The sequence below is a fragment of the Acomys russatus genome, chromosome 13 (assembly GCF_903995435.1).
Source record: "Acomys russatus chromosome 13, mAcoRus1.1, whole genome shotgun sequence".
NCBI classification, from domain to species: Eukaryota; Metazoa; Chordata; class Mammalia; order Rodentia; family Muridae; genus Acomys; species Acomys russatus.
This window is the reverse complement of record NC_067149.1, coordinates 23,537,255-23,552,088: the sequence shown is the minus strand read 5'-3', so window position 1 is coordinate 23,552,088 and position 14,834 is coordinate 23,537,255. Positions and strand designations below refer to the sequence as shown.

The following is a 14,834-nucleotide window of genomic DNA, read 5'->3' as shown; positions in this document are numbered from 1 at the left end:
GAGAATCAAGCTGTTCTGACTGAGGATAGACTCGGACCTTATGTGTAACAATCTCCATCTGTTATAGGAGGCATAGCAATGAGTATGTTATCGATCTAAATGCCCGCCTTAGGTAAAAAAGGAGTTGGTTTGTCCTTCATGTCAATATTCCTAGCTGTGAGCTACTTATCAGTTAAATATGAACAGCGCCGCCTTAGTACCTGTAGTAAAGAAACCCAGTGGTTCTATTCACTATTCACTCACCCATCCTTCTTTCTGTATCACCTTCAGTGTACAAATATCACTGTTGAGTGCAACAAATAAAGAGAGGCTGGAACTGTAATATGAACCTTATAAGCTATTAAATTATTAGACCACTGCAAGACACTTGTTTCTAGAAAACAGAATTTTAAAATGGCTTGAAACTTCACATTATAAGTTAGCTTTCACGATACCAACAATGGCTGGACAGGTAGAGGATGGAAAAGGAAGTTGGGCAACAAAACAGCCCATGTTAGTGCAAACTTGGAATTGTGAAACTCAATTCAGTTAGGCCAATGGCCATCGGCCATATCCTATCACACAAATAGCAGACCTCGTGGAGTCACAAGGGAAAGTGCCATGGCCATGGAACCAGCATGCTAATCTGGAAGATAAACACAGACTCATAAACCATTTAAACCAACTTAACTACACGTGAATTAACTTATACAAGCACCAGTCATCTGCAAATCTGAGCCCTTTCTGGGATTTTAAGAAATGAGACAGTGTTAGCACTTGAAAAAGTTATGGACAGAAAACTGCCACTCTAAAGTTTTAGCTTAACTTAAAGTTACATGAGAAATATGAAACAATCTGACTAAAGTTCTTTCCAAGACTGAGTTTTCCTTCAGTCCATGGACGGAGCACGTTTAAATCTCGTACACTTGAAAACAGTACACAAAAATATATATGTAAATAGATATAAATAGTTAAGAATGAGGATCTAAGTTAGTGCTTCTCTGTGTTAGAGAGATCACAGCTAAATAAATGATATTGCCTCATATTGTTACCCGTATTTAAAATAAAAGTCATGTTAACCAGTTTGGACGCCTCTACCCAGGAATACTCTAACTGCTTTTTAAGAGTGCATAGTTGTCTTGATTCACCTGGCTTCTCAGCAACTATTTATCACAAAATTCTAGAATGATACTTTTATGTAAGGGGTGGAAAAATGCTGATAATTGCACTTTATTACCTTTCCTTACTGAAATGAAAAAGTAATGAAGGTAAAAGCAAATCCCTCCCCATACCACAATCTTTCCAAGCACCCATTTCTGTATACAAAACTCTCTCAGTCTTCTTCAATGTTGACAGCACTTCCTGAACACGCTTCCTTAGTATGAGATGCCAGCGATGTGCTGAGGCCTGCTACTTGTCAGAGAACTTTCTGAAGACACTGAGGATAGAGTTTAGCCACAGCACACTCAAAATGGCGGCCAAGGTCCCACAGCCGATCTGGGGTCTCATACACTTTCATCCACTGGTCAGCAATGTCATCATATTGATAAAGAGAATTTTTCCTGCTGGTTCTGAAGATGTGTTCTTCAACAGTCACTTGAGTAGCTCGGACAAATAAATGGAGTTTATTTTGGAAAAGTACCAGCTTAAGGTATGGGTTTATAGACTGGTCACATGGAAAGTCTTTTTTACGAGTCCATTTATTTAGCTCAATATCATAGGCTTCTACAGTAAACACACGCTGATGATTTCCACAGGTTCCAGCTATGTAATAGATCGAGTCTTTGTACACAGCTGCTAAGCCCTGGATTCTAGGCACAGTCATGGGGGTTAAAAATCCCCAGTAGTCTTTTTGAGGCTCATAGAAGAGGAAAAATTCTCCTAAAGAGGGGGAAAAAAGAAAAAAAAATATGTAAGTTTTCATGTTTGGTTGCATCTTTGATTCTAACGTCTGAAAACTAAGTTTTCCAAATATCTGTCTCCTATCATATACAAAGTAACAGTACTAGTGCAGTCCCCTGCATTGGGTTGTATGACCTGGGAGGAGAAAGGCAGGCAACATGCACACATACAACTTAACCATAAACATCCATGACAGCTGGGTGTGCTGCTTGGTTATGAAATAGCATGGGAAACTGTTTACGTCTGTGCTTGTGGGTTACTGATGGGTTTACATGATGCTGTTATAAAGCAAAGATAAATTTCAAAACAAATGATGAAACTGATACTGAGTCACTAACCACTTAAACTAACAATAAAAGGAGGAGTGTGCTGAGTCAGACCGTCAACAGGAAAACGTCTGTAAGAATTAAAGTGTCAGTGTTCACAAGATCTTGCTAGTGATATAACATTGTTTTGTTTTTCGAGAAGGTCTCCAGCCTGAGCTCAGGCTGGCCTTAACTTCTAAGATCCTACCTCACCCTCCAGAGAGTTGGAATTATAGGCATGGGTGGCCATGCCAGTTTAATGGCAACATTGTATGATGTCTTTGTGATAACAATATCAACTCTACGGACAGATTAAATTTATACCACAGCAGTTTTAAGTAGAACAGGTTGAACATTCCTTATCTGAAGTATCTGAAACTCTAAGTATTTCATTTTTAGAGTATATGCAGATAGCTAGTATATTATCTTGGAGATTACTCCAAGTCAAAACATAAACACTACAATATCTTCAGTCCTGTGTTATAGACTGTGATCTATTACATTAGGTCAGGAATTTTCCATGTGTAGAGCCACAACAGTGTTCTCAAAAAGTCTCACGTTTCAAAACATTTTGGCTCTTTACATTAGGGATCTCAACCTGTAAGACATAACCTTCTTCAACAGTTTTCATCGGGTTATAAATGTGAGGAGGCTTTGTTTAGGTTAGAAATGAATACTGGGTTCTAAGTAAGGCTTCCCTTAAACTCTTCTAAATTTGGAATATTCTCATCTATAAAATAAATTACTTACTTAATAACAGTGACATTTCAACTCTAATTTTATTTGAGCCAGCTTTTGCTTACACATTGCCTATCCTTACTGACTCACATATTACAGTATTCTTGATAGAGAAAATGGGAGGTAAGACCTTTTACATGTCGCAGTTCTGTACAAACTTCTTATAAAGAAAACCTGGTCTAACAAACCTCCACTCCTCTGTAATAAACTAAAACCAATGATAGGCAAGTAAAAAAGCTTTCAGGACCACAGATTCTCCTTACATAAAATATAACCTCTGGTTAAAAACTATTCATTCTGGTCCTGAAATTCTATTAAGTCACTGCTGTTTTGCTACAGTATTTACATATACATTAATATACAGCTCGCACACTCCAATGAAAAGCCTTAAAATTATCTCTATAATCTTTTTGTCCAGTAACACTCAAAGACAAATGAAAGAGAGAGAGAGACATATTTCATCACTCATCACACTGAATGATATAACCATATTGAGTGAGTTACACATCTGTTCTTATTTTTTGCAATGATAAGCCCAAATCATGCTGTGCTTTCATTTAACTAAAATACAGTACCAGACAGTATAAGCAACTTAAAGCAAACATGTCCAGGAATCTCTGAGAAAATTCAAGTCACAGGTTTAGAGCAAAAATTATCTTTTAAAAAATGGGATAGGGCTTAAAAATATCATGTGTATCTTTATAAAAACCTACATTGTTCCTGATTTATTAGTCATATAAAAATCATTGAATATAATCCATTCAGAAACACAGTAAATGAAAAAGGATTTGGGCATTACTTATACTGCATTCAAAATCCCAGCATATTAAACATTTAGTAAAAGTGTAGGGGACAGGGGAGATGGCACAGTGGGTAAAGTGCTAGAATACAAGCATAAGGATCTAAGTTCAGATCCCCAGGGTCCACAAAAAAATAAAACAAAACAAAACAGCAGGGCATGGTGGCACATATGTGACCCCAGCAGCAAGGGGACAGAGAAAGTTAGGTTTCTGAGGGGCTTGGAGGAAGCCAGTCAAGCCAATTAGTAGGTTCCAGGTTCAATGACAGCCTGTCTCAAAAAAAAAAAAAAAAAGTTTCAATAGAGAGACATCAAATGTTAATGTCTGTCTTGCACATTCATATGCATAGAACTAAAAAAAAAAAAAAAGAGAGAAGCTAGGATCTGAATTTCAAGCCTTTGGAATTAAGTTTCATAACTAATGAAACCGTTTGAGAGGGTCAGTGGCTAAGAGCTAAGTGACTAAGCTGCTCTTTTAGAGGGCTCAGGTTCAAGTCTCAGCTTCCACATGGCAGCTCACAACCATCTGTTACTCTAGTTCCAGAGTACCCTTCTTCTGGCTTTTGCAGTGACTAAGTATGTATATAGTACATAAATATGTTCAGGCAAAATACCCATATACATAAAAGTTAAAACAAACAAACCAGTAGAGCTGGAAATCTAGCTTGGTGTTTAAAAGCATCTGCTGCCCTGCTCTTCCAGAGGACCTGGGTTCAGTTTCCAGCACCCACATGGCAGTTTACAACTGTCTAAAACTCCAGTTCCAGGCAATCTGACACCATCTTCTGGCTCCCTTGGACACTGGCTGCATAAGGTGCACAGACATAAGCAGGCAAGATACTCATACATATAAAATAAAAATAAATCATGGGGGGAAAAAAACGCCTTGGTAAACAGTATAACTATTTCAGTAAAATCATTCAGTAAGTTCCATAAAAAAGTAGTTGCCACATCCCTTGATTATGTTATTGAACAAAAAATAGCCAGGTATGATTAACCTTTGTTTATTGTTTAGACTTTTAAAATGCTCTCAAATAATCAATAAGTAATAGCTGAACTATTACTTATTAGATTATGTTTTTAAAAATACTTTATAAGAGGACCATTTCAGTAGCTTAAAAATATTTTACAATTTTAAACATTTTTGGCCTTGAACTTCTAAGAGAGAATGTTTTAACATAGTTTACAGTTAAGAAACCAAAAGTATTAACTACTAGGAAGTGCTACTTGCTTTACTGTTATTAAGTAAGCCACCCTTGGCATATGACCCTTTTATGAATAGTTCTTTGTCACCTACCCTGTAAAACATAGATCTTTTCTTTGTGCTCCACAGCGTTATGAAACTCCATTGCAACTGGCATGGCACAAACGGCCATCCAGCAGTTGTCTCGGCTGTCATAGCACTCCACGGACTTGAGCGAGTTTCTTCCATCGCCTTCATAAACACGCCCTCCGATTGCATACACTTTACCACAGCAGTGTACGAGTTTACAGCCTATTCTGGCTCGAAGCAAGGATGGCTTGGCTAGCCATCTGTTGGTGGAATGGTCATACATCCAGAAGTCATTCTCTGCCTTATGATCGATGGAGACCTCACTGCTGCTTGGCCTGTACCCTCCTGCAATGTAAATGTCATTGTCTGGTGACACGAGAATCCCAACTTCTCTTAGGTCATTTGGTGGTTTGCATAGTTTAAACACTCTTCCTGTGACTATATCTAGACAAGGCACTGTTTGCTTCTTTCCTGAGTGTTTGTGTGCAGCATCAAAGCATATGATCATCTCGGAAGCAGTCATTCCAAGCCTCTGCGTACAGCCATTGGTGTGGGATGGGCCCTTTTCCCCACAGCTTTTGACTATGGCCTGTGCAAACTGAGGTGGAATTTTCTCGATGAATGTTTCTTCCATCAGAGGAAAACGTATACATTTGGCAAAAATCTCTGGAAGGTGTACTTCCCTTTCATTCTGCTCGTGCTCGAACCACCGTATTATGCTTTCATAAACATGCTCTTCCCGGTCGACATTTAAATCGTCACTGTCTAGTATGCTTATGAGTTGGTCTTTTGTCAGCTGGAGAAACTCTTGTTCTTTGGTGACACACAGAAACTTTTTACGGATGTATTCTTTTGATCGATCTCCAAGTTCCTGATGACCATAATGATCAGCAAAGATAAAGACCCCAATAGAATTCTGTGGGTCCAAATGACTAATCATATACTCAGCACACTGGTCTTGGATGGAGGGGATTTGGAAAATGCTAGCTGTGGTGAACAAGGCTTGAACATTGGCCTCCGTCAGAATAACTCTAGACGTATAGGCATAAGTCAATACTAAGTCCATTGATTCAGCTTCCACACCGATGATTCGAACTTCTTTCTGGGTACTTTCTGTAAGGCCGCTAGTGAACATGGATCTAAGAAAGAAAAAGTGGTTGATATTTTATATGCACCGCAAATGGAATCTTTCCAAGCATAAAGCTACCCCACAGATAAGTCCTTCTGAAAACCACTCATCTAGTTACCCCCAAAAGCTCTGTTCTCTAGGCCACTCCACCTTGTGGTAGATTGCTTCAAGCTGAAATGCCCCAGTGAACTAAAGCTGACACAAGGGCCATGTGGCCCCCTGCAGCAAGCCATGGAGACTCTTTTGGGACGGTGGCCTTGATCACTAGAGAAACTAGGTAATTGCGGCTGCAATGAGCCTGAATAAACAAACTCTGAAGTCACTATCTTTCAAGTACTTCTACAGCTCCTCCCATCCCATACATCCCTTAGTAACATCCCTGCAATTACTGCCTTAATCCAGCTAGCCTCTTGCCCTGACCTTCCTTGACAAATGTACTGTTCTGTCTAAAAGACATAAATGCATCAAGTTTTGATCATTTGTGTGGACTTCACTTTCTTACAAAAATCCCTCTGTGCACATAAAATTACTAAGATTCTTATAGGCATCTCTTATTAACTAGATCTTGTGCTAATTGGGTTCCTCAGTTTCACCCAAGAGCTCACATAAGACCTGGAGGGAGAGGGGCAGGATTCCGTTCTCCTGTGCTAACTATGGGAAAAGGAGAATACTGGTAAGAAAGTGAACCACAAGTGATACACATCAGATCTGACTGTCCTTGGAGCACCTAGCCAAGCTTCTAGTCAGAGTGCCTTAAATGGACCTTAAATTGTCACGTCCCAGAAAAAGTTCAAGATACCACCCAGACAGCAAAATTAGGCCTAAGCTTCGTGAGCCAGTCTAATGAAATCTTTGATGGCCCAGTAAAAAATGCAGGGGAATCTGTATGCACAAAGTGAATTTTCGTCTCAGAAAGAGCATGGCATTCTTCAAAGGTACATATTTTTTACCTACATCTTTCAAAAGACCACTTTACTTACTCTTGGGCACTGAAAATTCTTCCTTAGTAGAGATACTTCATTTTCTCAGTTAATGTTCCTGTATCCTAGATATTTATATCTATACCAAAAAAGTATGGTAGTGTTAATATGCCTTGTTCTTTTTTCAAATAGTATATTTATGGAACTTTGTTTCCCAAACACTATGCAAATAAAACACTTGGACTTCTAAGTATTACCCATTTTTAAACATCATTTTCTTTCTTTAAAGTTTCATTCTAAAAAAACTTAGGTTGTTGTTTTGAGACAAGGTCTTATTATATAGCCCTGATTGTCCTAGAACTCATTATGTAGACTAGGCTGGCCTTGAACTCACAACGATGCCACAACCTCTGCCCCAAATGGTAGGATTAAAAGTGTGTGCGAGATCTAGATACTTTAAACTTGTTCAGTTATACTGTGAAAAATATCCTAAGTGGGAAAGTGGGCAGACACCTTTGAAGGCCCCACCAGGTACATGAGGATCTTTTTTTTTTTTTTTTTTTAAGATTTTGCTCTTTTTATCTGTGTGTGTGTGTGTAGGGAATTGTCCACAGGTGAGAGCAGATGCCTGCAGAGTTCAGAAGAGACCACTAGGTCCCCTGGAATTGGAGTTACAGGTGGTTGTGAGTGGCTTGATATAGGCGCTGAGAACTAAATTTGGGTTTTCTGCAAGAGTAATTTAACCACTGAGCCACTCAATACATGAGATTTTAATATGTATGAGAAACCTTCAAGGCCCAGCTTGGTGTTTAGACTATGTATCTTTTTATTTCAATAATATAAATTTTAGGTTTAATAGTACCATCTGACTAAAAAAATCAAATGTTCCTATGTTTGAGTTGGTTTTCAATTCAGGTGCTGAAAGATTCACCCATACAGCTACCAATTAAAAAGAAAAATACAGCCCGTCATTAGGTAGAGACTGACTCCCAAGGGAGAACATCATCACATATCCCTTTATCTCGGGAGCCACTCCTGCCTTCAGCAGGCTAGGCCGACACACAGGAGTAGTCTGGTGCCTCGAGGAGCTCCCTCACAGGTTCTTCATGTCTCCAACACATTGGGAGTACGTCCTCCCACAAAATTCCAAGTAGTAATCTTTTTCATAATCATTGCATTTTAATTTTGAAAAGGTGCTGAATCAGGAAGGAGCCAGGTCAAGCTTCTGGTTGTCCTAACTCTTTCACCTGAAATGCAAAGCTTGGAAATTACTAAGTGTGGTTTCTGAGATTCCCACAGCAGGAGAGCCAAGAAACTTTTGTCCGGAAACAAGAACTTAGTTTCTTGGTCTCTACCAACATCCTTACGTGAATGGTGTGTTCAGAAATATTTCCAAGCATTTTTAACTTCTTAGAAACTAAAATCTACTGTAACCATACTCTTTTTGTGTAGGCATTCAAATCCAATTTTAGTTATACAGGACATTTATATGGTATCATCTAGAGAATAAGCTTTTAATGAAAAAATTTACTTTGAATTTCAATTTATTTTCTTACTATTCAAAGATAATATATATAGTTTGGGTTTTTTTAAAAACAGAACTTTAATGAAGTTCGCCTATTTTTGTTCTTATAGTTTCACATAGTAAAAAGTCCAATTTTAGAATAAAATCTATCTGCCATTTGAATGACTTAGGAATCACTCACTCGAGGTTTGTTTTGTTTTGTTGTAATAACTGTATAAAGATGAGACTACTAAGATGACAGAAGACAATGCATATTAAGTAAGCTTCAGTCAGAACTTGGTAAGGAGGAATCGGGCCATATATTCAAACGCACAGTTGGTAGGAGCAGCGGTTTCCACTGCCAGGCCAAACTTGAGCTGTATGAGTTCAATCTCTTTTTTTTCTTTTCGGCTTTCTATCCTGTGATAATTAATACTTGGTAGTTCAGTGACCTACCCAAGGCAAGCCTAAATGGCTTTAAGTATCAGGACTGAAGGAACTAAATTCAATGCAGCATTCTGAGAAAGAGCAACAAGAAGTGAATGCAAGATTACAGTGGGATGTGCCTTATAAGCACCTAGAGAGATAAATCAAGAGTGTGGCTGGCAGGATAATCTTCCTGTCACTCATGAACTTCTGAATGATGAAGGGCTTTCAGAAGTGAGCACTTGAAAAAAAAAAAAAGTATGTTCAGGTAGAAAACTATCTATCCCAATCATCTGTCCTTAGAATAAGAAATTACACACAAGTTTAAATTTTTCACTTTTCAGTATTTTATGATAAAAGTAAATGAAAAATGAACGTGAAAAAGCATGAAATAGTTCTTGGAACCTTGGAAACTAAGACAGAAATAAACTCTATTTCATTTACTTTATTTCACTACTTTTTACAAAACTCCATGGCATTAAAACAATCTACTAAGTCCTAATTTACTTGTAAATGAACAGGTCCCTATGTTCTAAACTCTAAACAATGTTATATATTTAAAATATACATATACATCACATCATGAATATTTAAAAATAAATTCTAGATCTTTCTCTAATAAAACTTGCAATGATCGAAACCCTGTATTTCTACACTGCCCGATACAGCAGCCCGCAGCCACATGCACAAGCTGTGGACTTCACATGTTTTAGTGTAACTTAGTTACTGAGTTTAAAATTCACATGTGCCCGACAGCATCTATATTAGGAACACTTCACACAGGGGTCCACTAACTTAAAACCCTAGAATCCCACAGTTCAAAAACGAGGGTCCATTATTAAGACAAGGCCTGTTATCCGCTCTCGGAAAATAAACGCATTATTTGTCTTTATTTATTTGTCCCAACTCTTTATATCAAAACCAAGTGGGAAATACTGGAGGCGAACGGGAGTCTGGTATGGGTAAGTAATGTAAGTTTCTACTGTCGTCATACCTGAAGTAGGGGCTGATTGCCGCAAGAACGTTTCTATGACAGGAAAATGTTTTCCCGTGATCCACTTCCACTACAATGTCTGTCAACTGTCCTTCATCGTACATTGTTTTGAGTTGCTTAAGAATACTGCAAGCATGGAAGGGGTCCATGGTATCGCAGGCTGTGTCTGAAGATGGAATCCCATTCGGTGTTGGGGAAGACTTACTTAAATCTAGGAGAAAAATCGTACAACCACAACAAGTTCGAAGCCAGTTACGGCGTCGTGGGCTTTCCCCCACCCTCTACCCCCCACCCCTTACACAAACGCCCGCGTCTAAGCAAGAGCTCTGGGAGCCCAGAACCCAACAACGGAGGACAAGTTCCCAGGCCGGCGCGCTCCTCGGGAGCCCGGCGAGCCCGGACCGTCGCGCTCGCGGAGCGCCTGAGGCGAGCCAGCCGAGCCGGCGGCGGCGGCGGCGGCGGCAGCGCGCTGGGACTCGGCTCCCGGCGGAGCAGGGGGCGGGAGCCTCCCGAGGGCAGCGCGACCGAGGGCGACCGCCAGGGCACCCTTCAACCGCCTCCCGGGCGGCCGGTACCCAGACGCCCCATCCCCGCGGGCGCGCCGCCCACCGCCCTCCTCCCCATTCATCCTCGCCTCCGCTCCCGCCGTCTTTCCATCCTGCCCTCCCGCCTTACGGCGGCCTCCTCGGGTCGCGGCCGGCGGCCGGCGCCCGCGCTCCTGCTTCACGCCACCGATACAGCCGCGGCCACACCACGCCACCCACCTGCCGACGCGGCCATTTCTCCAAGGGGCCCCGGCTCCGGTTATTTAAAGAGGAAATGTCATTGCGTTTCGCTCGCTCCCGGGTTCCGGCTCTACGAAGAGCCTCCTAGCCAATGAGGATGGCAAACCAAGCCGGCTCCTCCCCGAGCCTCGAAATACCTGGCGCTGATTGGTCAGGATTTGAACACCTGCGTGTCGGGAAATGTAGTTTTAGTGCCCCCGTTCCCGCGTGCTCCTTGTCGGGCAGAGGCCCAAGCCGGGCGTTCCTATTGGCTAGCTAGGCGGAGGTAGCGCCCCGAGCCCGCCAGCCTGTGCCTGTGAGATGCGCAGCGCCCTCCGGGAAATGTAGTTCTCTGTCTAAGGAGAGCTGTCACTCTGAGGCACGAGGTAAGAAATGCTCTTGTAGTGCAAATTTCCCTGGCTAGGGCCTCTCTCTTAGTCTTGACACCGTTTCAAAAAACAATTTCCTTCGTACCTCAAAATCCCTGCCCGTGACTAGATTCCGGTATGAAAACGCACCTCTGCGTGAGGACTATGAAACTCTGAAAAGTTGGAAATGGTCAAGAGGGCTGTTATCCAAAAATGCAAAGAAAATAAGACACTCCACCCAAAAGAAAAATATCAGCAGGCCTCTGATGAGCCACCTGTGACACCCACTTGAAATTGCATCGCCTTAGACACATGCCCTGCTTTTCCCAGAAGAACTGGATCTGGTTACACGGCCACTCAGGACCTGAATCCACTTGGCTTGCCCTTTAGCACACCCAGGAAACACCTGTCACAATGGAGAGTACAGGAGCACTAGAGGGAGACTCAGATGATTGATTTCCCCTGGGCTCCTTGGAAATGGACTTTCCTGTGGAGAAATGCTGGCGAGAGGCTGAGCCTGGAGCTCCTAGGGACTGTACTGACGTCCTGGCTCTCACACAAGCTCTTCCAGGCCATGAACACACAGTCCTTTACCCTAGCATGTGACAGCCGGCATTCAGTCTACTTCACAGTCTTTGGCAAGAAGGCAGAAATTTTATTGTTGATCTATATTTTTCTTCTTCCATTTTGATGTTCGTTTGTAAGTGTGTTTTTGCATGTGTGGGTGTACACAGTAGGGGAGGGCGAGCCCGCGTTGCTGGTGGCATGCATGTGGAGACCCGAGACTGGTGTTGGAAATCCTACATGGCTGGTTTTCTACCTTAATCTAGTGAAGCGGGGTCTGTCAATCAAATCCAGAGGGCAGGCGTATGGCTAATCTCTCTAATCAGCTTGCTCTGGAGAGTCTCTGGCTCTAGGTTTGGTTCTGGGGGGATTCGAACACCTGTCCTCACACTTGGCGTGGCAAGCACTTCAATCCCTAAGCCATCTCCACAAGCCCCTTGTTGGTCTGTTCTGACTTCCTCACCCCGTTTCTGGCATCTAACGGGATGCTTTAACACAGTATAGAAACCTAAATAAGAAGCTGCAAATGGATGTAAAACAGAAGCAAGCAAGCACGCACTGGGGATACACCTTTGTGTCAGTGAAGAGGGAGGAAGCCTTAGTGGAGACAGACTTAGTTCACTGTGGTAACTTTCCTAGATTTAGAAGGGTCAAGCAATTTAGGATTTGTGTGTCTGTCATATAGCTATAAACTAAACCAGTGCCAACCCCCAAGGAAGCTGCATCTCCAACTCGAGGTGACCTTAATAAAGGGTCTTGAAATTTCATCTATGATTGAAAAGGATTAGGGATGATTTAAGATAGTTGAGTTTTATTCCCCAAGTGTGCTAGAAATGTGAAGCGCTATGCTGCTGTGTGAATTAATGAGACTGGGTGCTTCCTGAGGATTGGAGAGTAAGGAGGGCACTCGCAGCCCTCGAGTATGAAAACATTGAAGGCGCGCCTACCCGCACAGCCTTTACCTGATGAATCTGACTTCGCTTGTGTTACTTCTAACTTTGAATTTGCATTCTTCATGCATTCAGTTTAGTAAAATTGTTTTGCTTACGGTATTGAGGGCATTCAGAAAAATGGCATTGATTCTCAGTATAGATTTAGCAAATAAAATACTATTGGCTGTTTAACTGAAGTTCAAATTTAATCAAGCACTTTTTGTTTTTTTAAAGTTTTTTAGATTTTTGATAAGCCTTTAATGCACTGATGCTGGGCAGATATTAACCCTGTAAGCTATCTTTTCTTTTCTTGTTTTAATTCATTTTTAATTTATATGTTCATTTTACATCCCGATCATAGCCCTCTCTCTCCTCTCTTCCCCATCCCTCTCTCCTACACTTTTCCCCCCTCCTCCCTCCCCCCTTGTCCTCAGAAAAGGGAGATCCCCCAGCCGCCCCCCCCCCCCGCCAGCACACAAATCCCATCAGTAAGGAGCTCCTCCTAATCCACTGAGGCCAGGCCAGGCAGCCCCGTTAGGGTGAAGTGATGAAAAGCAGGCAACAGAGTCCAGGTCATAGACAGCACCTGCTCAGCTTACGAGGGTACTCGCCCTAAAACAACTAAGCTTAAAAGATCAAACTGCTCATCAGCTGCATATGTGTAGGGGGCCAGGTCCAGTCCATGATGCTCTTTGGTTGGTGCTTCTGTCTCTGTAAGGCCCCGTGGGTCTACGTTAGTTGACTCTGTTGGCTTTCTTGCAGGGTTCTTGTCCTCTTCAGGCCCTTCTATCCTTCCTAATAATTCTGCCCTTCCTAATCAACAATTCTTTCAATCCTATTAAAACTCTTTAAGAGACACTTGGTTAATTTTCTTTCCTCCTTTTTTTCTTCCTTCTAACCCAATTTCCTATTTAATTCTGTACTAATTAAGTAATGTACTTGTCCCTATTGCTAAATTAAGTAAAAGAAAGCTTCCTCATGCTTTAATAAACAGACTACAAAGTACAGAAAGAAAATGTAAATTTAAGAAATACAAATGTATAGTTACAGGCTTGCCATTCATACGGCACCCTGTAAATAGACTCTACGGCTGGTCAGGAGGCATTGCCTAGTGGAGATTTGCTATCAGCTAAAAGATTAAGTAGAAGGAGCTCAAAGTTGAAGCAGTAGTTCTGCTAATTCTCAGTGCTCTTTAGGAATACAAAGATTCTGTTTCAGAGTTGATAACAAAATGACCAGAAGCTACTTTTATTTTTAAATGAGGTGGCTCTAAGTTCAAATGTGACAAGAACATTAAAAGCCTATGCACAGCTTAGGAAGACAGCAGCAAAAGTAACCCAGTTTTCTTACTGTATTGTCCTTTGAAGCAATTTTCCTACATAGTTACAGTTCAATGTAAAATATATACAGGATGGAAACTGTAAACGCAAACTGGAATATACAAAGAAGTATACTTAAGTTAGCCCCTGGGGCTTTCTTATTGTATATATTACCTCAGAACCAAACGCACAAAGAACTGCTTGAGAAACGTCCTGACCTTTAAGTTACAGAGAAGACGAGGGAATCATGAAAGCAATAAACGTGATAAATGAGGAAAAGATGCAGTCACCTTTGTGTGTGTGTGTGTGTGTGCCTTAACATTTAGAGAACGGCTTTTTAGCAATTATCAGTTGTGCCCAGGCAACTGTCAATAATGATCCCAGGCAACACAGACGTGATAGCAGTGGATGGAGGAGGAGGAAGAGAAAATAGAACCTCACTTCTGCAAATCGATTCTGCAGCTTTCCAATTTCCTTGGTCAGTGCTGCCGAGGCTGTGAGATTAACCGGCGCTATGTGAAATGGAAGCAAGTAAGAAGGCACAGTGAAGGCTTCTACCTCTCAGCAAATGACGTCCTTATGCATTTATCTTCTCAGCTACAATCTACTTGATGTGTCCAGTGTGACATTTTTCTTGCTAAAGTCTTCTGCATTAACAGGATTCATGCCTGGAATGAAGCAACAAAGTGTTTTTTAAAACATAAATTTAATATAATCGCAGATAATAAAACTGGTTTTTTCCTGATTCTGGGACTTCTTCTTATTTGTTTGTTTGTTTTTGTTTTTGTTTTGTTTTCAAGACAGGGTTTCTCTGTGTAGCCCTGGCTGTCCTGACTTGCTTTGTAGACCAGGCTGGCCTCGAACTCACTCTGCCTGGATTAAAGTCTATGTTGCATAATGTTTTCCTTTTTTTAAGTA

At 41.3% G+C, this 14,834-nt stretch overlaps 1 protein-coding gene across 1 annotated transcript; it reads right to left on the bottom strand.

Moving 5' to 3' along the window:
• Nucleotides 1-237: 237 nt before the first annotated feature.
• Nucleotides 238-10,839, bottom strand: Kbtbd8 (kelch repeat and BTB domain containing 8). The gene is made up of 4 exons (XM_051154951.1): nucleotides 10,734-10,839; nucleotides 9,970-10,180; nucleotides 5,021-6,135; nucleotides 238-1,860 (listed from the first exon to the last, which is right to left on the bottom strand). Exons 1-4 carry the CDS (start codon nucleotides 10,747-10,749, stop codon nucleotides 1,397-1,399), a joined length of 1,806 nt encoding a protein of 601 aa, XP_051010908.1. The 5' UTR covers nucleotides 10,750-10,839; the 3' UTR covers nucleotides 238-1,396.
• Between the last annotated feature and the right edge of the window lie 3,995 nt (nucleotides 10,840-14,834).